At 32.7% G+C, this 24470-nt stretch overlaps 4 protein-coding genes across 4 annotated transcripts; 2 read left to right on the forward strand and 2 right to left on the reverse strand.

Moving 5' to 3' along the window:
* Positions 1–3855: 3855 nt before the first annotated feature.
* On the reverse strand, positions 3856–13899 carry LOC101897444 (putative aminopeptidase W07G4.4). The gene is made up of 6 exons (XM_011291942.3): positions 13882–13899; positions 13438–13577; positions 6474–6846; positions 6270–6411; positions 4757–5097; positions 3856–4686 (listed from the first exon to the last, which is right to left on the reverse strand). The coding sequence occupies exons 2-6, from the start codon at positions 13452–13454 to the stop codon at positions 4036–4038; spliced, it is 1524 nt and encodes a 507-aa protein (XP_011290244.1). The 5' UTR covers positions 13455–13577; positions 13882–13899; the 3' UTR covers positions 3856–4035.
* Positions 13900–17693: 3794 nt separating this feature from the next.
* LOC101897612 (protein BCCIP homolog) lies at positions 17694–18922 on the reverse strand. Its single transcript, XM_005177948.4, has 3 exons — positions 18707–18922; positions 18523–18649; positions 17694–18455 (listed from the first exon to the last, which is right to left on the reverse strand). The coding sequence occupies exons 1-3, from the start codon at positions 18830–18832 to the stop codon at positions 17821–17823; spliced, it is 888 nt and encodes a 295-aa protein (XP_005178005.1). The 5' UTR covers positions 18833–18922; the 3' UTR covers positions 17694–17820.
* A 505-nt stretch (positions 18923–19427) lies between these two features.
* On the forward strand, positions 19428–19904 carry LOC101897951 (COX assembly mitochondrial protein 2 homolog). The gene is made up of 2 exons (XM_005177950.4): positions 19428–19639; positions 19749–19904. Exons 1-2 carry the CDS (start codon positions 19559–19561, stop codon positions 19902–19904), a joined length of 237 nt encoding a protein of 78 aa, XP_005178007.1. The 5' UTR covers positions 19428–19558.
* A 13-nt stretch (positions 19905–19917) lies between these two features.
* On the forward strand, positions 19918–20611 carry LOC101897788 (protein Abitram). Its single transcript, XM_005177949.4, has one exon. The coding sequence runs from the start codon at positions 19918–19920 to the stop codon at positions 20524–20526; it is 609 nt and encodes a 202-aa protein (XP_005178006.1). The 3' UTR covers positions 20527–20611.
* Positions 20612–24470: the final 3859 nt, after the last annotated feature.

A 24470-nucleotide genomic window follows, 5' to 3' on the forward strand; every position in this document is an offset into this window, starting at 1 on the left:
CGATGCTTCAAAAAGAAGCTTAAGGCCAAGACTGGGCTTAGGTCTTAAATCAATATTAACTGTTTAAACTCGAGTGCTTTCTATTCCCCTCGTTCCATTTTATGTGATTGAACAACAATGGACATTGGAAACCGTTATTAGGTCAAACCAAAAGGAATGTCCACTATTTACATGCAAACCCAGTTAGAAAGAAGTCTGTGGCAGACGATAATGCATCAGAACATTGTACGTGAATGAGTCCACGGCAGATGTTTTTTCCCTTCTTTCTTTCTTTTGTGGGCTGTCAAAGTCGCTGCATAATTATATGGCCGCAAAGACGTCTCCCCAACAAGTCAATAACAATATAGAATATATAATTGTGCCTTCTAACCAGCTATCCATCCATAGCTACAAACAATTCGCATTCACAAATGCAAAAACCCGCATAGGTAGGTAAATACGTATACTGTTGTATGAAAAGAACATTCATTCATCCATTCGCCATTTGTGCCACCCTAGTTGTAGGTGCCACACACCTCCCGCATATGTACCGCAACCGCACTCCAACTTACAAGCAGAACAAGACTGACAATGTGTAAACTTGCGTCGTCGGGAGCACATAGCCCAACAATTCGATTTGACTCTACCTCACTGACCGGTGCATAATTTATAGCACCAAAGACCCATCTATGAGCATTTCTTTTCTTTGTTGTTGTTTGTCTAACTGCTGCTGTTCTTGGCAAAATAGTTTTCTTTTCTTTTGTGTTTTTTTTTTCTTTTTTTTGTGGAAAGTTAAAAAGGAAAAGGCAAAAACAAAGATCGTAAAAAAGAAACAGTTTTGCCAATAGTGGCCAGAAACTATTGCACATTGGTGGCTGATGGCTAGCTGGCTAGGCTAGCTCGGTCAAGTAAACCGTTAGTTTTTCAGTTTAACTGCAGAAAAAAGTCGGTCAAGAGTGTCTCATTCCTGTTGCTATTGCATCATATCCCGTTCTTTAGTAGTGGTACATTTTCAGTTAAATGCCGGTTATTACTAAATGCTGTTTATGTGGCAGTTGTTGTTGCTGTTGTTCTTGGTGCTGACACCGAGTGCTGTTGTTGGGGCAAAGAGCGTAAAGCACGATCTGGGAGTCCAAATGGATGGAGACGAGATTGAAAATATCGGAAACTTTTTACAAGTTGTAAAAATAGCCTTAACCGTGGGGGAATAATACAACTTTAACCAGTTCAAGTAAAAAACTGTAAGTTCAGCCAGACCGAACTTTGAATACCCTCCACCATTTGGAACGAATTTGGCAATTTTCAAAAACAATAAAATTTTTTAAAAATTCTTTTAAAATCTTAAAAAATACCGAATGTAGCTGTTATCTTAGTCTATACGACGACATGGACCTGCATGGGTAACGTTTGTCATAAGCCATTACAATATTAAATGCAAAACTTAAAAAAATCGGGGCTATACGAAGATGTGGACTCCACAGACGATTTTCTGTCTTAGGCTGTAATATCCATTATGAACTTCAAATACCAAATTTGAAACAATTCCGCTGAATAATGCGGCTAAAATAAAAAAACGAATAGCAAAAGAAATGGTCCGACCTCTACCACCATGGAAATATTGAGATGTACCATGTCTGGAATGGATTCGGATGTTTATATCGCTTTTTATGAACTTCATGGATATTCAAAATTTTAGGCGTTTGTGGGGGAGGTACCAGAAGAAGTGGACCGATATATTCCGTCTTACTTCCAGATTTTTGATTCATAAAAATAGAAAGATGTGTGAAATTTGAAGACAGTCGGACTCTTACATCACATTTTATAAGAGTTGTAATTATTCAAACTTTTGACCATTTGTGGGGGAGGTACTTGATAGAGTGGACCGATATTGTCCATTTTCGCATCTGACCTAGTACTGACGCAAAATCGGATTATCCTTTCTATTTCTGTGCAAAAAACATATTTTTTGAAAATGTCGACCTTTTATGGGGGAGGTACCAGAAGGAGTGGACCGATATTGTCCAACTTAACACCAGACCTTGGGTTAATATAAATATTTATTCACATTTAATGAGAGTAGTAATTATTCAAAATTTTGACCATTTGTGGGGGAGGAACTTGATGGAGTGGGCCGATATCGTCCATTTTCACACCTGACCTAGCACTGACGCAAATATTATGATTTGCAAAGTTGGAGCAAAATCGGATTATCCTTTCTCTTTCTGTGCAAGAAATATATTTTTGAAAGTTTCGACCTTTTGTGGGGGAGGTACTAGAAGGAGTAAACCGATATTGCCCATCTCCGAACTCGATCTAAGTTTGACAAAAATATTACAATGTACCAAATCGGATACTCCCTTCGAGAGTTATAGTGCGCACCAGCCAGCCAGACAGAGAGACGGACGGGCGGACGGACGGAGAACAGACATCGCTAGATCGACTCCAAATGTTCTGAAATGGATTTGGTCCAAGGAGACCTAGGGTCTAAAACCGTTATTTCGACTAGGCACGTTTTGACATATGACTGAGGATATAAAAATACCGAATACCAATTTCACAGGCTGTAGCACACATTACGAACTTAAAATGTGAAGTTTGAAACAATCCCGGTGAATAAAGTCGCTAATGTCATTAAAATACCGAATATAGGAAGGTTCCGTTATATGGGTGCTATACGAAGACGTGGGTCTATATGGGCAATATTCTGTCATTGGATTAGGAACTTTAAATTTAAATTCAAATCACCAAAATACCGAATATTTGGGGGTACAGTTATATGGGAACTATATCAAATCTTAGACCTACATTGACCGTTTTATGCAAGGATGTTTCCTACATAATGGGAACATAAGTTGCCAATTTACCGCAAATTTGGGTTAAAATTGTGACAAATACAGCCAAAAAAACTTAAATCTGTCGGTACAATTATTTGGGGGATATGCCGAACCGTGGACCTATGTAGCCCATTTTCAATACCAAATATCCTGCAATAATATGATATTCTTTCAATATAAAGCTTTGTTCCTGTGGTGATTCTTTGGAATCAAAAACCTCAAATAATGAATGTAGACAAAAAAAAACATTCACGAGTCTAGGAAAGACCTCAATCTCTAAAAGATATTCTGCAGAAAGAAGGAACTTAAAATATTTTCAAAAAGGAAAAACGTGGTTTGTCCAACTTCGTTTCAAATAGAAAAGGTTTTTTTTATTGAAAAACATATATTACAAATTCCCTAGCAGCCTACTTCTATTATTTAATTGTGTTAAAAATATATAAAACAGAATAGTGTGCCATAAGTATTTATATTGTGGCAAGCAATTAATGATATCCCCTTTTCCTTTTTTCTTTCATTCCAGGTATAACGAAAAACCTTACTTGAACAAATAAATAAAGGATATTTTTAAGAATTCATCAAAAATATCCAAGACAAGTGTCACAAAATACGACTTTCCAGACTCCGGAATGGATCCATGTAATAAACCACTATTTATTATAAATAAACAACCACTAAACACTATTAATAATAAATTGTTTAAATAATAATAAAAAGTGTATTTTTTATTTTATAAGAATACCAAAAAAGGGGGGACATTTAACATAAAGAAATTGGGACAGTGCATTAAAATGATTTCACGAAACCCTGTCTTGTTTGAATTTTTTTCGAATTTGCTCACCCTCAAAAATCGAAATGCTCAAACTGCAAATTTCGTGAAATACCAGGCGACCAGAAATAACAGGAAGCGCCACAGAATTTATTTTGGCTGTCAATCGAAAAAAAGCAAAGCATACTTTAGGGAGCTAGAGAAATATTCATAAAAGTTCTTATCAACATTTCAGAGCATACTTTGAGGCGCTATCTGTAATTAATCGATTGATTCAAATAAAACCCAATTTAATTTGTTTGTAGTGATGTGTGTTTTATTTAGTTGTTTGAAACAGTAATACTTAAATTAAAAAATATAAAAAGCGCATAGCAAAAACATACAATTCAATTCACCAAAATCGCAGATAAACCATATAATTTTAGATCAATGAGAACAGTAATGTTACTCTTTTTAAGATAAATGGGCCTTTGCCAAAGCAATAATTGGAGCAGCAGTTGGCATCTTTGGATGCTCACCAGCACTGGCGGCAATGTCCAAATGGGTATATTTCAATGGTTTCTGTGACTCCAGGCCGTGTTTATCCAAACCAGTGGTTTGCATAAGGAAGGCAGCCGGCACTTGGTGACCACGAGGTGTACGAGAAGATGGCAAATTATTACACTGCAAAATATCTTCGCCGATAACTTTGCCTGTATTAAAATCGAAATCATCTTGACGTATAACGGAAACTTCGAAAGGTTCGCCAAATGAAGTGCCAATATCTTGTAATTTACGGGCATGATCAGCAGCACGGGCCACACTATTATCCATAATGATGGAGTAACCTTCGCCAGCAGCCACAAAAGCATGGCCAGTCAATGTAGCAATGGTGAAAAGATGAGGATCGGGCAAATTTTCAGCAACAGCAATTTCCTTCATGCGGCACAAAGCATCAGCCATGCACATACGTCCTTCGGCATCGGTGTTGCCAACACGTACACGAACTCCAGCCCTGGAGGTGATAACCTCATCGGAAACATAACATTCTTCACCGACCGAGTTACGCACCATGCATAAAGCAGCAATAACATGGACATCAGCTGGTTTTTGTTCCTTGACAATCTAAATTAGAATATACAGTTTTGAGTTATTTAATTTCTAAATTTGTTTGTTTTTTCATAGACCAACTAACCTGCATAAAACCAGCAACAGCTGCAGCACCACACTTATCGCGCGACATACCAGCCATAATGCCACCAGCTTTGATGTCAGCACCGCCAGTGTCGTAGGTAACACCCTTACCCACCAACATCAGGGTCTTCTTGGCCGGTTGTGGTGGTACATATTCGAGGAAGATAATACGTCCTTGATGGCGTTTTACAGAGTTTGCAGCACGATTAACGGCAGCGAAAAGTGGATATTCCTTGGTAAGGGTATTGACATCACTAATAACCGTCACTTTGAGACCATCAAACAACTTGTTTACATATTCTTCAACACGTGGTGGAGCCATACGTTCTGGATCACCAACACCTGAAAAATTAAGTGGAGAAAAAGATGATTTGAAAGTTTTAAAAATACATGTAATAAAAAGGTCAACATTTTTTATATATATATAATAATAATTAATGAATTATAATTGTTTCATTATTTTTATTTATTATGGTATATTCAAATGTAACCGAAAATGAAAATAAAACAAGGCCAAGGTATATAGTATACCAAACGATAATATCCAGCACTGATAAATAAAATAGTATACAATGGTTAATTTTAATGTAAGATATTTTTATCAGATATATTTTTGCCAAATTTGAGTTTTTTTTACTGGGATACATTTGCATTAAAAATATTTCCTTTTTCGAGAAATCTGGCTCAAACAACCTAAACTGAATGTTTCTGACCAATAAAGCGTGGTAAACTAATCCCTAAAAAGCTGTATTAAGACGAAGAGGAAATAGAAAGTCTCATTTTTTTATTTATCTACTTCCATGCAGGAGATTGCATACAACGGGTGTAGATGGGTATAAAGTCTGATATAATTTTCTAAACATCTTGTTTAATATCAACATTCCCATAAATGGTCCTAAGGAGGACCGAAAATTTCAAAATGCCGTGGCTCTCTTTTTGGCGAAAAACATATACATTTCCTTTGGTAAAAATCGTTAATATATTACCCCTTCCCATTTAAAATTTTTAATAAAGCTTATTATATTATTCTAGCTTGTTTAACGCAGAAATATTCGAATTATGTCTTCGTTTATGTCGTCAAAGTATTTCTTATTGATGGGAATTTTAAAGCATACTTTAGGGCAGTTATTTTGAGAACAGTACGGAACTAGCGTTCCCAGTTTCATTGACAAGAAGTAAATAGTGGGCTAATTTCATAGATATGCACATTATCTTAATTTATATACATGAATATCGCTCATTTATCCTAAGAGATTTACTATATCTCTAACAATTCAGTTTCAAGAAAAGCGTGTTTCAAGAATTAAAAAGATTGTTGCACAAAAAATAATATAAATATATAAAGACATTTTTTTGCAGAGGTCGGCAGATGCCAGTGCTAAGTTTCTGTACAAGAACAATCATAATTTAAGGAGTTCTAAAGTTATCAAATATATTTCATAAAAAGATAAGGTAAGACTCGTACTCTTACTCTTAAGTAAATGAGCGAAATGTAAACTTCAGCGACTTCTTACCGATATCACGAGCGACAAATCTTCCAGATTCCAAAACCAAGGCTTCTTTCACAATTTCTTCTGCTTTAGGATTTGAAATGAGAACAGACAAATTTTCGATGCGTTGACGCTTGTCTGGTACATCCTCTCGCAATTGAATGGGCTAAAAAAAACAATGGAAAATGTTAAAATATATCTTTGTAATACAAAGAAATTACAACTTACAACATAGAGTTCTTCCAAGGCACCCAAAACGGTACACAACTCAACATTTCTGAATTTTTTACTCTCGGGAATCAATAACAAAGGCGATTTAAAACCAGCCTTAATAGCTCTTTGTAGCGATTTGGCTGCGGCCTGTTGATAGGTACGCACATCATGATAGTCGCTCAATTCGGGTACTGGTGAATAGACCACTGGCAAATTCAATTTTTGGGACTTGAAGCAGGAGACCACACTGTCAAATGCCTTATCGAATGAACGGAATTCATTGAACTGTTCAACCAATTCACTGGGAATTTGACGGTCAATGATGCAGAGGACATCACAGCCGGATTTTTGGATCATTTTAGCCACTTGAACTGTGCATGGTATTAACCTGAAAGGAAAATTACAGTAAAACAATGAAAAAAGTTGTTGGCAACAAAAAATACAATTGGGGTTTATTAATTGTTATGTTATCTTCTATTCATTAAACGCATACTCTCTTTCAAGTATTATACACTCTTGTCATATTTTTCGTTTAAACAACAGACGCCGATGTGGAGCTCAGATAAGCTATCTGTGAAAAATTTATGAGTTATAGGATTGTTTGAGATTATACTTATCAGGAAATTAAACACGTAGCATTGCATATCATAGTCTGACAATCTCAAACAAAAAAGTAGCCAACAAGCAATGAACAGATTTGAAATTCCCAGTCATATATAACCGAATTGCAATACTAAAATCAAATGCAATTTCGTATAAATACTGAAATTCATTTTTTTGAAGATAAGGTTTTGAGAAATGGATATAAAAGTTGAATATGCCATACGTTTTGTGAGTTCGACAACATCATTGTAAATCTCAAGTTGGACGAAAGCATAATTCACACCAGGGTAAGTTGAACGACATCCAACTGATATCAGTGAAAAATATTTAGCACAAGCAACATATTTATTGATAACGTATAATTACGCCCTAATCTTATTGGAAATTTTAAACACATACAAGTTTATTTGGTTAAACCATTATAATTTATGAACATTGTGACAAACAATGTAAATTTCAACTGCATACTTTGCTTACAATAATTACAGTTCTATAGAACAAAGTGATAAACATTTACCTACATATGTTTGAAAGAAATGCAGCATAGTCATAAATATTTCTTTCTTATCGATTTAATACAAATCAGCGTATCAATTCTAATATTGTTACTGTTTTCTGTTCATTAAAGATATTATAGAGCCCAGTGTGCCTATTCCAAAAAATTTAAAGTTATTACATGTAATATTTTTAAATGCATACAACAAACATAAAAATCCAATTTTATTCTTCCAATGGATTTAGATTTCTGATGATAAAATATAATTTTATTAAAAAATCTATACAATTTTTCGCTGGGGAAACAATGAAAATAAACAAAAAGCGTTGAGTTCAGCTGAGTGAACTTCTTTAAACCATTAAAATACCGAATGTCGACAGGTAGCGTTACATGGGGCTACAGGAAAAAGTGGATCAATTTAAATATCTTTCTGTCTGAGAGGTTGGTATCTACTAAGCGATGCCGATTATTGGGATGTACCGTTATATGGGGATTATACAAAATTGTTGTCCTATGTTATAAATGTTGTTATCTTTTACTAGTTTTAAGCATGGTACAATTAAAAAAATAACAGGTATCAATTTTTTCTATAGATGTGGTTACGTAAGCAGCATGACCACACGCAGGTCCTGCGTTTTTCCTTATAATTTGACATTAATATGCCTAGCTGTGATGCCAAGCTGAATGGGTAGAAATGCCAGGTAGCAACATTGGCGAAAATTACAAGGCAACTTTTCTGAAAACTTGGTATGTGAAAATTGTAAGCAAGGCGAATTCCATTCACATATAGAATTCGAGAAATAAAAAGTCGACCTTAATATGTGGATTTTCTATAACAGCTTCTGGATTTTGATCGTGGATTTCTAAACATAAAAAATTCCTTCAAAACATCAAAGAATTGATTATTAAATAATATTTCCGGGTCTAAAATCGTGAATTTTAAGGAACATTTCCGGATCTCAATTCGTGAAGTTTAAAGAATATCCTCGGGTCTGAAATTGTGGGTATTTTAAGAATAACTAATAATCAATTCGTGGTTTTTGAAAGAACTTCCCCAAGGTATAATCATGAATCTGTTATGATTTACTTTAGCCCTCAACTTTACAAATAAACGTCCATGTCGAATCTGAAATTAGTAACATGAGGGTAATGACGATACGTTTGCCATTTAAATTATGAAAATATTGAACAGGGAAAAGAAAGAATTTGAAAGAATTTATTTTGAAGGATAGAGAAGAAATCATATATTGGCGAATATTAGGAAATAGGCATCTAAATGCCTCTAGATATTCATAATGGAATGGAATTTTTATGTGTGTGACTCGTGAATACACTCATGAATAAATATTAACTTAATTAAAGTATTGGACTCTCCCTCAATATACGTTCGTTTACAAACCATACAACACTATATATTTTGATTTTTTATTTTTATTAATTTTTCCAAACTTTTCAATTTTAATAATTATTTACCTTCGTTTTTCGCTTTATGTATATGTGGGCGAATTTCGAATTCAACAACTTTTTTGACATATCAAATTGCCTACTGCTGGCTACCTTTTAATTCTACCATGCCAAAATGCTTATGTACCCACACCTTCTGTCAATTTTGTGTATGAATTAATTATTTAATAGATAAAATAATGTAGTTTAGATAAAATAAGGTAGTAAACAAAATATTGTCCTAATTGGCAGTACTTTGCAGAAATGTTATTTACCTTTCAATAAATGTACAAGATTGAAAACGTAAAGTAACTTTTCAAAATTAACTAATTTAGACTAGTTTAGTACTTTTTTATGTTTTTTTTCTGAAAAAAATTTCTGCATTTATATAGGTTAATTGGTTTCTTAATTTTAATTTTTGCCTTTTCTGACATTATAGAACATTTTAAAGCCTTGCCTTTCTCTCCTACAAACAGACACTTGCGGCGAGAAAGTTTGCTTAATGTAACTTCGGACCAACTACCTTGGATTTTACAAATTTGTCGGAAAGGACAAATTTTATGGAAAGGTTCAACAAACTATGCGATTATTTATCAAAGAAACAACAATCTTATTATGAAAATAACTATATCTATATACTATTATTTAGAATTAAGAGACACAATTACAATTTACTATTAATTTAAAATTGTATATGCACTTAGATCTTTAGTTTCACAGATTTTAGATTAAGGAAAATTACCTTTATAATAACAAGAAATTGCAACTAAATATACCATATATTACTATAGAAATTATACTGCAGTGATTAATGCAAATTTAGTTGCATACATGGTACCATGGTACAATGAAGAGAAGGTAGGTCAACTTTAAAAAAAATGCAAGTATAGAGGTCTACCTGTTTGGCTTGTAATGTCAGAATTAGTATCAAAACAATAAAAAATCAAACAACTTGTTGCATTAATTTTGAACAAATAATTGAAAACCGCGAAAACTGAATGAAAGATCAACATTTCTTTTCAAAATCATGTTCTATATATCTCTTATGGTTTATTTCGCGACATAAACTGTAGACTTTGTCGATGCATATGATGCAATAAGCATTTTGAAAACACCCGAATTTGAATATTTTCTGAACAATTTTTTTATTATTGAAAAGAATATGCACACATAAACAAATGAAGTTGACATATTAAGCCAGAAAAATAAAAAAATTGAAATCATATGGTAGTTCTGCCCTACCTTGAATTTATTGTACCATGCATGGTACCATGGTACAATGAAGAGAAGGTAGGTCAACTTTAAAAAAAATGCAAGTATAGAGGTCTACCTGTTTGGCTTGTAATGTCAGAATTAGTATCAAAACAATAAAAAATCAAACAACTTGTTGCATTAATTTTGAACAAATAATTGAAAACCGCGAAAACTGAATGAAAGATCAACATTTCTTTTCAAAATCATGTTCTATATATCTCTTATGGTTTATTTCGCGACATAAACTGTAGACTTTGTCGATGCATATGATGCAATAAGCATTTTGAAAACACCCGAATTTGAATATTTTCTGAACAATTTTTTTATTATTGAAAAGAATATGCACACATAAACAAATGAAGTTGACATATTAAGCCAGAAAAATAAAAAAATTGAAATCATATGGTAGTTCTGCCCTACCTTGAATTCATTGTACCATGGTTGCATATAAAATTTTCATATGATCTGACAACTGATTGATTAAATTGCATATTTTTATTATGATCATTAATTTATTTTATTGCCATATTTAGTTATTACTATAAGATCGATGTTGTTATTGTCGCCACCCATCTAGTTACAAAATGTAAACAAAATTAACCTTGACTTTAAATAAGGAAATATGACGACTGACTGTCCACTCAGTCAGCGCTATTCAAAAGAACTTTCGCAAAAAGAAAGAAGAATAAAGAAAAAGAGTAAAGAAAACAATCATACTGAATCAGATACGCAGCAATGTAGAAATACTATAAAATGTTTATGAATCGAAATTGCCCACAGCCACACTTACATATAAACATGACTTACAATCGCTTTGACCAATTAATTCGGCACGCTTTTGCACTTTAATGGACATTTAATTATTCGACATGTTTCTGATATATGCAATAACCACAACATCTCCTTATTAACTGGAAATAAACTCATTACTTATTAACCCTACTAATCGACAATTAGAGAACGAACCTTGATATTTAGAATGATTTTTAAGTTGTGTCAATATCTTGAGCATTTTGTCCATTCTAGCCAAAGGAATTCAAATTATAGATACTTTACTGTAATGCTATAACCTTTGTGTAATTGCTTCTTAAAACATGAAGTTTACAATTCAATTCAAATTAATTTTGAACTTTTATAGTTTCTGTAGACTTTACATTTATTCAAAAAATCCTTGTGATAATAATAAGAAGTTCAATTTATTGGTTATTTTAAATATGAAGATCATTGCTTTTTTAATATGAACAGTCCAAGATGTAGGGAAAGCACTACTTCATTTTGAACAATATTCATTTTCTTGCTGGATTGATTGCAACAAAAAATGTGGCAACTAACAGTCTAGTAGTGGGATTCTCTAACTTATTTTTTCAGTTACCGACAAACATCAGTAAAATTAATTCACAAAATTATAAATAACAAGTAAAAAAGCTGTAAGTTCGGCCGTGCCGATCTTTGAATACCCTCCACCATTTGAAACGAATTAAGCAATTTTCAAAAAAAAAATAATATCCGTTAAAAAATCTGTTAAATTCTTAAAAATACCAAATGTAGCCGTCATATTAGAGTCTATACGACGACTTGGACCGGCATAGGTAATTTTTGTCATAAACCATTACAATATTCAAATGCAAAACTTGAAAAAAAATCGGTGAATAATATCGCTAAAAGCATCAACATACCTAATACCTGGAGGTGCCGTTATATGGAGGCAACACGTAGGCGTGGACCTACACGAACTATTTTCTTTCATATGCTGCAGTATCCATAAGGAACTTCAAATACCAAATTTGAAACAATTCCGGTGGATAAAGTCGCTAAAATCATCAAAATACCGAATATCGGGAGCTGCCGTTTTATGGGGGCTATATGAAGGCGTGGACCTACATGGCCCATTTTCAATACCTGCATAATATATATTTGAGTAGGAGTTTATCAACCTACTTCATTTCGTTCCGAAGCTAGAGTTATTTCCACAGACGGACAGATGGACGGACATCGGTAAATCGACACAGGTATAATAAAAAGTCTAAATTAGAGTTGCTGTCGGTAGGACTTAGCGAATACTTTATTTTTCTCGCTAACTTGCCGAAAATTTTCGTTAATTACCGATATTATAAGCATAGTTCTAATAAGGTTAACATTTATTGGGATCTTAAACATTTCCCTCAGCGAAACATTCGAACACCGACTTCAATTAAGTTTAAGGCTATCCATCATGGCTTAAATCTCCTAATTTAACTTGTTATTCTTAAATAAGGGCTTTTCACGTATATAGTCTTACATTAAGCTGAAGTCCCGCCCTTCACAAGATCGCGTAATCAATCTAATTTTCAATCTGGAAATTGAGGGATTTCACGATTTTTTGAACAGCCATGACTTCGGAATAATAAAAAAACAAAATTGCAGATCTGTAACAAAGATATTAAGGGCTTTTGCTATCAAAGATCAATGGTGTTTACAACATTTTGGATGCAGTTTAGGATTTTCAATATGATCTTTTTAAACTTGACCCTGTCCCTTTCGCAGATTTGGTTCAAGGCTATATTTGTTTTTATTTTTCCCTTAAAATTTTTAGTAAATCATTATTTTGAAGTTGATTATTAAGGTATAGAAAAATAAATGTTCTCTCTGCTTTAATCGGAAACTCCCTAAAATAAAAATATGCAAAATAATCTACCAAGATTTCCCAAAATCTTTTTCTGACAATTCTGAGCTTTTTTCTTTTTGAGTCACTTCTCCGAGTTGTATATATTTGTATTTTTTATGTTTGTTTTCATATATTTGTCATTGATATGTTCTGTTCAAATTACAGGGTACTGCCCGACATTGTCGAATTCTCCACGAAAAAAATGCGGGAAATACCCATTGTTCACAAATAATAGGAATGTGATGATGTTAGGTTTACCAACATATATTTTTCAAAAGTCATTTAATATTAATATTATGCCTAGCATTAATTACAAAATATTTCATGCAATAACAGAAAAATTATTTTGTTTTGTCCAACAATTGTATCTATATTTAGAAATCAAAGCTTTTAATTTTGTTGTTTCTTTTTGCATTTTTTCTGCCAACTAGCGAGTTACTTGTTACCACAACAAAATAAAAATGGGGTTAGTGGGAGAATACATTTTCTTGTTTACGAATTATATAAAACTTGGTAGCAGTAAATTTGTATATACTTACTTGTCCAGTCCTCCCATGTTGTTTGCTAAAGAATTTTCACTTGATCTTCACAATGCAACCGCGAAACTGTATGAGCAGCAGAACGATCTGAACCAACCAACAACTCGAAAGTAACTGATTGAATCTAATATCAACGGCAACTGGAAGTAGAATTGCAATGTGATGGTGAACCTCCTTCTTTAGATAGATTGTATATGTATGCCGGCTGACTTGGCAGATAGCAAAATAATCAACCAACCGAACGAACGAAGAACTACTCTCAATACGTTATCGTAGCTTATCGCCCAACTATGCCAAGTGTTCCAAAACAATGGCCAATACTCTGCCTTTTTATACTAGGAGAGTTGTAAGTTGCTGATAAGAATATTGTAATGCAATGCTAATGGCTGGCAGTGAGTAATTTCTTTGTTGAGAAAAGAAGTTAGTTTCGTTTGCTATTAATACCTTTGTTCAGTGTTTGTTTGGCAAACACGTTCTATATGAATGCCTACACTCACAAACAACGCGAAAATTGCCGGCTGATAAAAACAAAATCAGCTGATTTAGCAGAAAAGATGTAACATGAAATGTTATAATGCATGAGCTTAAATGACGGCATGTGACGTATAACGCATAACTAAAGTAGTGAAGAATTTTTTATAAATTAAGATTAGTTTTTACATTTTCTAAAAAAAAATGAATAAAAATGTAGTACGCCAAAGTGTAGCGGTTTGAAGAAGTACATTAAACCATGGTACAATGAAGAGAAGGTAGGTCAACTTTGAAAAAATTCCAAGTATAGAGGTCTACCTGTTTGGCTTGTAATGTCAGAATTAGTATCAAAACTATAAAAAATCAAACAACTTGTTGCATTTATTTTGAATAAATAATTGAAAACCGCGATAACTGAATGAAAGTTCAACACTTCTTTTCAAAATCATGTACTATATATCTCTAAAGGATTATTTCGCTACAAAAACTCTAGATTTTGTCGATGCATACGTTGAAATAAACATTTTGAAAACACCCGAATTTGAATGTTTTCTGAAAAATGTTTTTGTTATTGAAAAGAAAACACATGCATAAACAAAACAGATGACATATTAAGCCAAGAAAATGAAAAAATTAAAATCATATGGTTTCATAGCCCTACCTTGATATCATTGTACCATGCATTAAACCAACTTCACATTATTTATCTCCTAATTATACAAATAGTTAATTACTAGCCTTTCCTTTACTTTAACTGATATCTATGTGTTACGTTAAAGTCATTAACGTCCCATTTTATAATGTAATTGAAACATATCAAAAATCTATTTTTTGTACGTTTTATTTTAAAATAAGAAATGAAAACAAAATATATTTTGTTTCTAGCTGACCCGGTCGTTAGCTTTAGTGTTTGAAATATAGTTTAATTGCATAATAATAATAATAATAATAATAATAATTATAATAATAATAATAATAATAATAATAATAATAATAATAATAATAATAATAATAAGTAATAGTAATAAGTAATAGTAATAAAAATAATATTTTAATATCATAATAATCTACAAACTAACAAAGGTGCATTCCCCACAATTTCTGTACAAATGACGGGTAATACCCGTAATTTTAATAGTCTAGCAATGTGTGTGACGGCATTTCATATTAAAAATCACGAAGAAAATTAATTATAACAACATTGTAATAACAAAAAAACTAATTGTAGCTAACAAACAAACGATATTTTAATTGAAATTGCCACGAAAAGTATGTATACTTTTCGTGGCAATTTCAATTAAAAACAAAAATCTGACCTCAATTAAATTTTTTCTAAAGCATTATTTTTTGCATATTTAATGTTTCCAAAGGTACGTCTTTGTCGGTACACATAAATAAACTTATCTAGCTAAAGTTATTGCTTCTTATAACGGCACTGTACAAACCGACAAACGCAACATGGTTATCATTGTGAAGACATTTATATCCTAATTACAATTACGTTTCCATATTCCATAATTCCTTTAAAAATTCGTAAAATTTATCTGAGCCCCGATCAGAATTAAGTATTGTCCTTGTGGACATTAATTTAAGAATATTAGTTCACCTCAATACATAAATTTTTCCTAACTACCTAAAACCTACCGACAGGAACAATATTAATAGCTTTTATTTCTCTCTTTTGTCTGTGATGATGTGGCTTAAATTAGGTTAAATGTATGTGACTTATCTACATAGTTTTGAAACAGTTCATAAATATTTATGCATTAGGCATTCGGTTCTTCAACAAACATTCATGCCATTGACATTCATTTAGTAAGTTAATGTTTGTAGTGTTACAAAATTCATATTATTATACACTTCACCTTGGAAAGGAGGGTATATTAAATTTGTCATTCTGTTGTAACACCCCTAAATAAACATCGTAGACCCCATATGATATATATGCATATTCATGATCAGCATAAAATTCTAAGACTATTCAAAGATATTAGTCTTTTGAAAATGAGGTATATCGGTCCATGTTTTCCTATAGCGCCACCTTCCCATATTCGGTATTTTGGTGATTTTCACCCCATTTTGCCACGGAATTGTATTGAGATTCTTCCTCATGTGGCTGAGCTTTGTCTATATAGGTCCACGTTTTACTATAACACCCATATAATAGCCATATTTTCTATCGGATTTGAATAGGATTTTATTTCGGTATCATACCTGAATCTACAACTGGTGTCGAAACTTTATCTATATTCGTCCAAGGTTTCCATACAACGGTATCCGCCGATATTCTGTATTTCGATGACCCTAGTGACACTTTTCTGCGTTTTGAAATTGGTATTTAAGACAAAATAGATAACAATCCTTATATTTATTTATTAATCAATTTTGTAATAAAAATGCCTAACAGACCGTATATAAGTATTACATAGCTTTCAAAAACCTGAGTTACAACAGTTAAAATAAATGGAAATGAATAAATGTACAATGGCATGTCATATCCGTGCGTACATACTTATTGACTCCCTAACGACAAAAAATGTAATATAAGGTGTTTAATATCCATCTTAACAATAACTTCTAAATTAGATAGCAAAAAATTAAGTTATACAACGTTGATATATGTATTAGGATACAAGATGCTGAAGCTGTTTTAATCGAGAAACACTATTTGAATGTGAAAAAACTCTTAATTCATAGGGTAATGTGTTCCGAACATCTTGGGACCTGTACCAAAAACGATCTTACATAATCATTTCTATAGATCCTAGGTATAACAATTTGAGAGTTTCTTGCTAAGTGAGAAAAAGCAAAACTCATCGTGAAAGAAAATGGCTTACCACTGCCTATAATATGAAAAAGGGATCCGACATTACGACAGGTAACTATGTAAGTCATTAAATAAACATCCGATTAACCGTTTTACATTTTCGGATATATATTCTCTTTCACGGACATTATAGACTAACAGAATTTACGATTCTACGCAAGTGGAGAAGGTGAATATCAGAAGCACCGGGTACACTACCTTAATGCCATGTAATATTGTAGACATTAGCAGAGTATGTGCCAACTCTTCCAAGGTAATTATAGGTTACATGCATAAAATCGTCGTAAAGAAGACCACACCTTTCCCGATATGATGTCAATATGATTCTTAAAAGACATTTCGTTATCAATTACCACTCCTAAACATTTATGATGGGAAACAAATTTCACATCGTTATTGAGCAATTTTATATTAATAGCGGAAAACAGATTTTTAAATGCTTCAAACATCATGGCTTTAGTTTTGGTGGGATTTATCGTTAGTAAATTCGTGGATGACTAATATGAAAACTGGCAAAGGTACGTACGTATTAATGCGATTTTCAAATCCAGAAGATGACCCACGATTACCAGCAAAAAGGAGGAAAATGTCATCAGTGTGATCTATATATTAGAAAATATTATATATATTAATAAATTAATTAATTTTTAAACTTTAACAGCATTCTTCAACACGTTTGAATCCAGATACTTTTATTTAAAAGTGTTATTTTCCTAATCGTGGATGGTACTAAAAGTCCGACAAAAAGCACAACAAAGATTACATTTCGACGATATTGATAACAACAATAATTCCTGATTTTTGTAAACAGATTCATATATTTCCACCACAGTAAATAAAAAGTAACCCAGCTGCGACCTTTTTACTGGATATTCTAAAGTGTAATCTGTAATAATACATAATATCATGACCATAATATATAATTAAAAACTTGTATTGGTCGAAGAATAGTGGTTGATTTCATATGTGGGTTCTTATAGTCATTTCACTTTATTTTTAGTCTTAAAATATTAAAAAATACATACTTTATCTCCATTTCGTGTATAAATATCAAATGTAATTTCGCTTCGTGTTATCAATAAATTTTATTCACCATTAATATATTTTTGAATATCCAGTATTAGCTGGGGCAAATTCTTTGCATCGAATAATACAACTTTCCGATATGGTGTCAGATTTGCATCACCTTCCAACCAATCACCTGACATTCCCATATCGCATTCATCCGCCACGGAATATTCAAATGAATTCACAGCATTTGTAGCTATGAGTTCTTCTTCAGCATTTGTGTAGGTATCTTCTTTTGGTTTGCCTTTTTTCGCCTCCTTACGATAGAATTTGATGATCATTAGAAAATAGACAAAATTGAATGGCATTCCTTTCTGTTTGGCTGCATTAATTTCCTTATATAGATTTTCCAATAATGGCACTGATATTTGTGAGGGAATATTTATGAAACGTTCGTTTATCAAGTATCCAATGGGTCTAGCCTCATTGCCCAAAACATCACGGAAATGTTTAAGCACCGAATCTGGGGCATGTTTTTCTGCCTTTTGAACAACAAATGAACGAAACTGATCAATACAGGGAGAGTTTTTCTTGGCAGTGATATTTAGAACGGTTGTAATTCCAAATATGGTACCATCTTCGCACATATCGTCGGCATCACTTTCCATGCCATCGTCGCATTGACAAATAACGCTACCAACAAAGTTTTGAGCTGAAGTCAAAAGGGCAAAATATTGTGGTTAAACCATTGCACTAAAAAAGTTTTTGATTCTACTTACCAATTATCATATCAGCCATTTGCATGGTGTTAATATGAGCCTTAAGAAAAACTCTTTGCAGGAGCTGTGATATGCCATGGCAATCAGGATCAACAGGCGCCCGCCCTTCAAAATCTATTTGAACTTCCTTGACATTGAGAGAATTTGTAAGTTAATGTTTTTAAATAGCACTAAATAAACAAACCTCATTTCCAGTATAAGCATCTGGATGTGGACCATCGTCTTCATCATCGTCACTGGATGTTTCCGAATCCGAGTCACTGGGATCTTCTTCCATGGCATTAAGATTTTTACGTTTGCTTGCAGACATTTTGTTAATTATAAAAAATTTTAAATACTAAAGTGTTCAATTGTTTTGAAACACGTTTTGTGTCAGCTGTTTTTAATTTGTTTTTTTCTTTACGCCAGCACGTGTAAAAGCATAGGTTACTGGTTACTTATTCACAGAGCGATTATTATATAACGGACATTTAAATTCTAAATAATTTAATATTGGCGTTTATTAGTAAATAACGGCAGTTTAACTTTGAATTTAATTTTTTTCTAATTTTTTATATTTTTATTTTGCAATTTTTGTAATAAAATATCGTTGTACGATTATTTATTGCCGGCTTCTTCTAATTTGTTACATCTGTAAAAGATTCTTTATTTTTGAAATTTTAAACACAAATAATGTATTTCACCTACAAAATTGGCATCCCGTTGGCTCTTTTGTTTGGTCTGTCCATAAAGCATCATTTCGCCTTTCTTTATCTTAATTTTTTATAAGAAAACCAGAAAGTAATTGATTTATGTTGTTGTGATATAAGGCGATTACGCGCTGTCTGAGTGAAACAAACGCTGCCTTACGTTACGTCAGGCACTAACCACTTTGCCATTGACCAGCTGAGCAATGCTAACATTTCGGTGTTATTGGCACGTTTTGACAAACGATAGAAGCAGCATTTTTCAAGTGGAAACATAAAATTGTCTATATTTTCAACTTCGTAACTACCGGTAAAAGGGCATAATTATCCTGGTGTGGTTCTAAATAAAAATGCACACAGATTTATCACCCCATCTTCACACACCGCATTGTAATGAACTGATTGAAGCGTTAAAAAAGTGTCACGAAGATGTAAGTAAACAAAACTTGTGTAGACTTGTTCATGGATAAATTTTACTTCAGTCTTTTATGTTTATATAACATATTGCATTAATTCCCAATTCCCATTAAATCTTTTCAGCACAAGTTGGGAAAATTTGTGGGATATTGTAATTCATTTGACAGCGCTGTTGTAAAGTGTTTGAAACAGGAACGTATCGCTCGTTCAGCTGCTAACAGAGCCAAAGCACGTGAAAGACAAGCAGAACTAAAACGTAGACTCAACGAAGAGGCATAACGAAACTAGCATCATGCAAATTGATCCTTTGGCCGAGTATTACTTTCAGCATGAACCACAGACAATTTGTGGCCAAGAAGTTACAGCTATTATCGATGAATATGTCGACAACTATCCCTCTGTGGTAGATCGTTTCTTTACACGTTACTATTACATAAAGAAGAGCGGCAGTGATAAGTCACCATATCAAGTACTGTTTCACTCAAATCGTATTTGTTTGATATCCCTGGCACCGGAACATCCTGCATATAGCAATGGAATTGCTAGTCTAAATTTTGATATAGGACAAACGGATAGAGCAAAAAACACAGTAAAGGGAAAAGGAAAAAAGGGTGGTATGGTGTTGCAACATGATTCAACATTGGCTTTGTTGACCACAAAATCTGGAGAAGTTTATAAAATTCCAAGTTGTGTCCGTAGCAAACTTGTTGAAGTGAACACAACATATTCCGAAAATCCTGAAAGTTTACTCACAGCTGAGGAGGGAGCAAATTATATAGCTATTGTACTGCCAAAACCCGAACATTGTGAAGATATTAAGGCAAGCCTTATGACACAGGAACAATATGACGAATATAAGAAACAATTGATGGAAACTTCGACTGAAGAAGTGGAAAAATAATAATTGTAACATAAACTAATTGTATTTGTAGAGCACTCTTGTAAGTTTTTTTTTAATTTTTAAATAAATACTATAAATAGTTGTAACTAGAAGATTAATATGGAGAAATATTTTCGGTTAAGGGTGTTTTCAAGGTCTTAAACAATGTTTTTAGATACTTCTGAAAATAATTATAAGATTCATAGTTTGAAAAGTTTTTTCCACTTAAAGATATCGAAAAAATTGCAAAACTAGGAGATTCTTGCAGGTTCTGGAACAGCCCTATAATGTCTATCATTGTGAAGTCCTCGAGACAATTTGCCAAGGTTGCCAAGTTTCATATGGAAAGCTAAAATGTTAGATGTTGACAAACTCCAATAACGGCTATGCCACAAAATCTTAAAAAAAGTTGTAGGTTTACACACCATATCATGGTTTGGATAGCACCCAAGCAGTAACTGCTATATGATTATACTTACGTACGGGAAGAACCTTCGCCTCCTCATTTCATTAATTCTATTTTTGACAATCTTCTTTTGTTCATTTGTGTTAATGTTTAAGTAACATGTTTAAGGTTAAATTAAATGTTATAATTTTAGACATCTATGAATAGGGCTTGGTAACTGTTTATATTAAAAATAAAAAATAGAGGAGGCAACTTGTCGCAGTTCTCAGGAAGCATTCTACAAAGTCTTGATATTCTTCCACTGCGAAGGAAAACAAAACAAAATTTCACAAATTTTACAAGTTTTGTTTGACAGCAATAAAGACTAAAGATAGCCTTTCTGTTTCACTTTGTAAATACACCTTGATCTCTACCTTTGCTGATGAAATTTAATTAAAAAAGCGTATCCGAAAAAATAGAAGAAAAGAAAATAATATCCGTTAAAAAAACAATTATTTGGCTAGTGAAAAAATTATTAGGAATTAAGGAGCAATAGAAATAATATCAATATTATTAAAAGTTAAAGATGCCTTTTTTAATTGTTAAAATTTTTGGAATGGAAGGCTGTCATCCAATATTGTATGATGTATCAACTCAATATTTACATTCCAAACATACTAATCCTAATACGGAAACAGTAAAATTTGAAAAGAACTCTGTAAATTTGTAACAAAAACAAGCGTTTCCTGGTAAAAAATATAAACATACGAAAATTATTTGTAACAATCGGCCGTGTCGTCGATCAATGTGGCAGAAATTCAAGATCAATGTTATTATTCGCAACCGCCAATATAATTCATTAAACAAAAGCGATATTGTCTAACAAATTACGCATGGAACAACAACAACAAAAGAAGAAAAAACGTGAACATGCCAGTCAGTTTCATTTGTGGGGATGGTGCCAAGTCATCTACCTACGTTTGTCACTTTACAATGGAATAAAGATTTACTCGTAATCTCATTATTAAAACTGCACACGTTTCTGAAGGTATCGCCCATAAACTTGTTATTAATGACACTTTTTTTGTCGCTGGCGGTTTTATGCTTTTGTTTCGTTAGTTTCTTTGAAAGGAGAAAATCATTTGTTGTGTTTGTTTTTTAGCAAATTGGTCAAAACAAAGAAATATATTTTGTTTTCAATATCTTCGCAGTCTTCAAGGCATCAATAATGGTCGAAATTCCTTATCAGATGTTCTAATTTTGAACTTTCTAATGGATTTGTTAGGGTGATTTATGTCAAATTCAATTAGGCTTTATTTACATAATCGTGATCTTGTTACTCTCAATTATTTTTGAATACGACTTGAATGAAAGCGAATTATTTAAAATTGTCACACGATGGCAATAATTCATTAAGAATAACGGGTGTTTATTAAATCGAACCCAAATAAGGTAAACGTATTTTTAATGTTTGTTTTGCTTTCACTGTTTATTTGTTCAATATTAATATAAACGACATTTATAAAAAATTATAAAATTTTGGTTTGGTCTCTGAAATCAAATTTTTAAGGAATCTTCATTGCTTGAGTTTTGAGGAAAGGAGTTTGGCTGTATCCAAGATTTGCTACAGCCAACTGTAAAACATGACAAGGAAATATAACAAAATGAGAATAAAATGCGTCACGCCCCGAAAGTCATTGTCCTTTTTTCGAATAACTGAACTTAATACTTTAAGTAAGTTAAGTTGTTATTTTTTTAAAAACTGGTTTCAAATTCAGTGTTGAAAGTTTAATCGTTCATCAGGTGATTAATGGGAACCATACAGCAAATTTTTGTGAATATACCCGACTTAAATATTTTTCTCTAGTACTTTGGTATTTTTTGGAATATTGATAGGGAAATGTGTGTTGCCTGCACCAATGAGAACCACATATTATATTGTTTGTGATCATTCTGATGAAACAAATGTTTTATCTGTGAGAATATATGTTTTAAATGTGCCGTCTATTCAAAATTTTGATATCCTAACCGAATACCTAACGTAAAACAAAATGCGTTATAAAAAATATGTACAGGCGCTGAGCACAACAGAGACTTCTTGGCATAAAAAACACAACATTTTCAAATAAAAAAAAAACAATAAATCTTGCAAACAAGATACGTTTATGGAAACAATTTTAGTTCTCTTCGGTGAAAGTTACATGATGACAAAACGGACAAGTCTACATTTTTAAGTGTAACAGGAATATATACACTTTATAATTTTCGTTAATTACCGAAATTATGCGCATTTTAATTTTATCAATTTTTGCCTGTAATTAAAAAAAGTAGCCATTACAGATCTCTGGTGGAGAGAAATATCTAAATATACCAATTTTGAAAAGAATCGTTGACAAATTTCGCAAGTAATAAGAGATATAAATATTGAAAATTGTGCTTATTTAGGGTTTTATAAGCTTCATAGTTATTCAAAATTTTGACTCATTGTGGGGTAGGCATCAGATGGACAAGTCCATTCTTCATACCAGATATTTTGTTGGCCGTAATATTGAGATTTGACAATCGGACTCTTATTTCACATTTTATGTAGAGTTAAAATCAATCCAAATATTGACAATTTTTGGGAGAGGTACTTCATGGAGAGGGCCAATATTTTCCATATTTACCAATATTAGGATTTGCAAAGTTTGCACAAAATTAGATGATTTTTGAGATGATGTTCTATGAAGTAAATTATTTTCTTTGAAAGTTTTGGCATTTGTGGGGAAGATATTAGAAGGGGTGGACCGATATTGCCCATCTCCGACCTCGGTATCAGTTTGATAACAATATTACGATGTACCAAGTTTGGACGAAATCGGATATTCCATTCGAGAGTTATCGACAGACGGACGGACACCCCTAGATCGAATTCAAATGTGCTGAAACGGATTTGAACTAAAGAGTCATAGGTTCTTAAACCGTTATTTCGAAAAAGCACGAGGCCGTATCAAATTATATAAATATAAATTATATATAGGGTGAGATAAAAAAAAACTGCAAACAACCTCAGACTGCTGTAATTTCTAAGCCATTATTCGAGTAAGAATTTTCCAGAAAAAAAGTTATTCGTGATAAAATTCAAGCGTGGCTATCGTTAGAGTTCTCCAGCATTTAAATATGAATAAATCTTTTGTGTCTCGTACCATCGCTCGTTACCGTGCCATGATACTGGTAGCGTAGCTCGACGTCAAGGAAGTGGACGGAAGAAAACAGCAACATCAGCAGAAATGGTTCGAAAAGTGAAGAAGCGACTTGATCGAAACCCACGTCGCAGGGGCCGAAAAATGGCTCGTGAGCTGAACCTATCACAATATTCCATTCGGCAAATATTGGAAAATGATCTCAGGGTAAATCTATTGAAATTCCAAAAAGTGCACCGCAACAGAAATAAAATAGACTCAAAAGAGCTAAAGAGTTGCTTCGCTTGGCCGAAAGTGGTGAACCGTTGAATTTGGTTTTCTCCGATGAGAAAACATTCGTTGTCCAGCAGTTTGTAAACAAACAAAATGATCGTGTTTATTTGGCAAAGAAGTCAGCT

This window comes from Musca domestica, unplaced genomic scaffold, assembly GCF_030504385.1.
Source record: "Musca domestica strain aabys unplaced genomic scaffold, Musca_domestica.polishedcontigs.V.1.1 1, whole genome shotgun sequence".
NCBI classification, from domain to species: Eukaryota; Metazoa; Arthropoda; class Insecta; order Diptera; family Muscidae; genus Musca; species Musca domestica.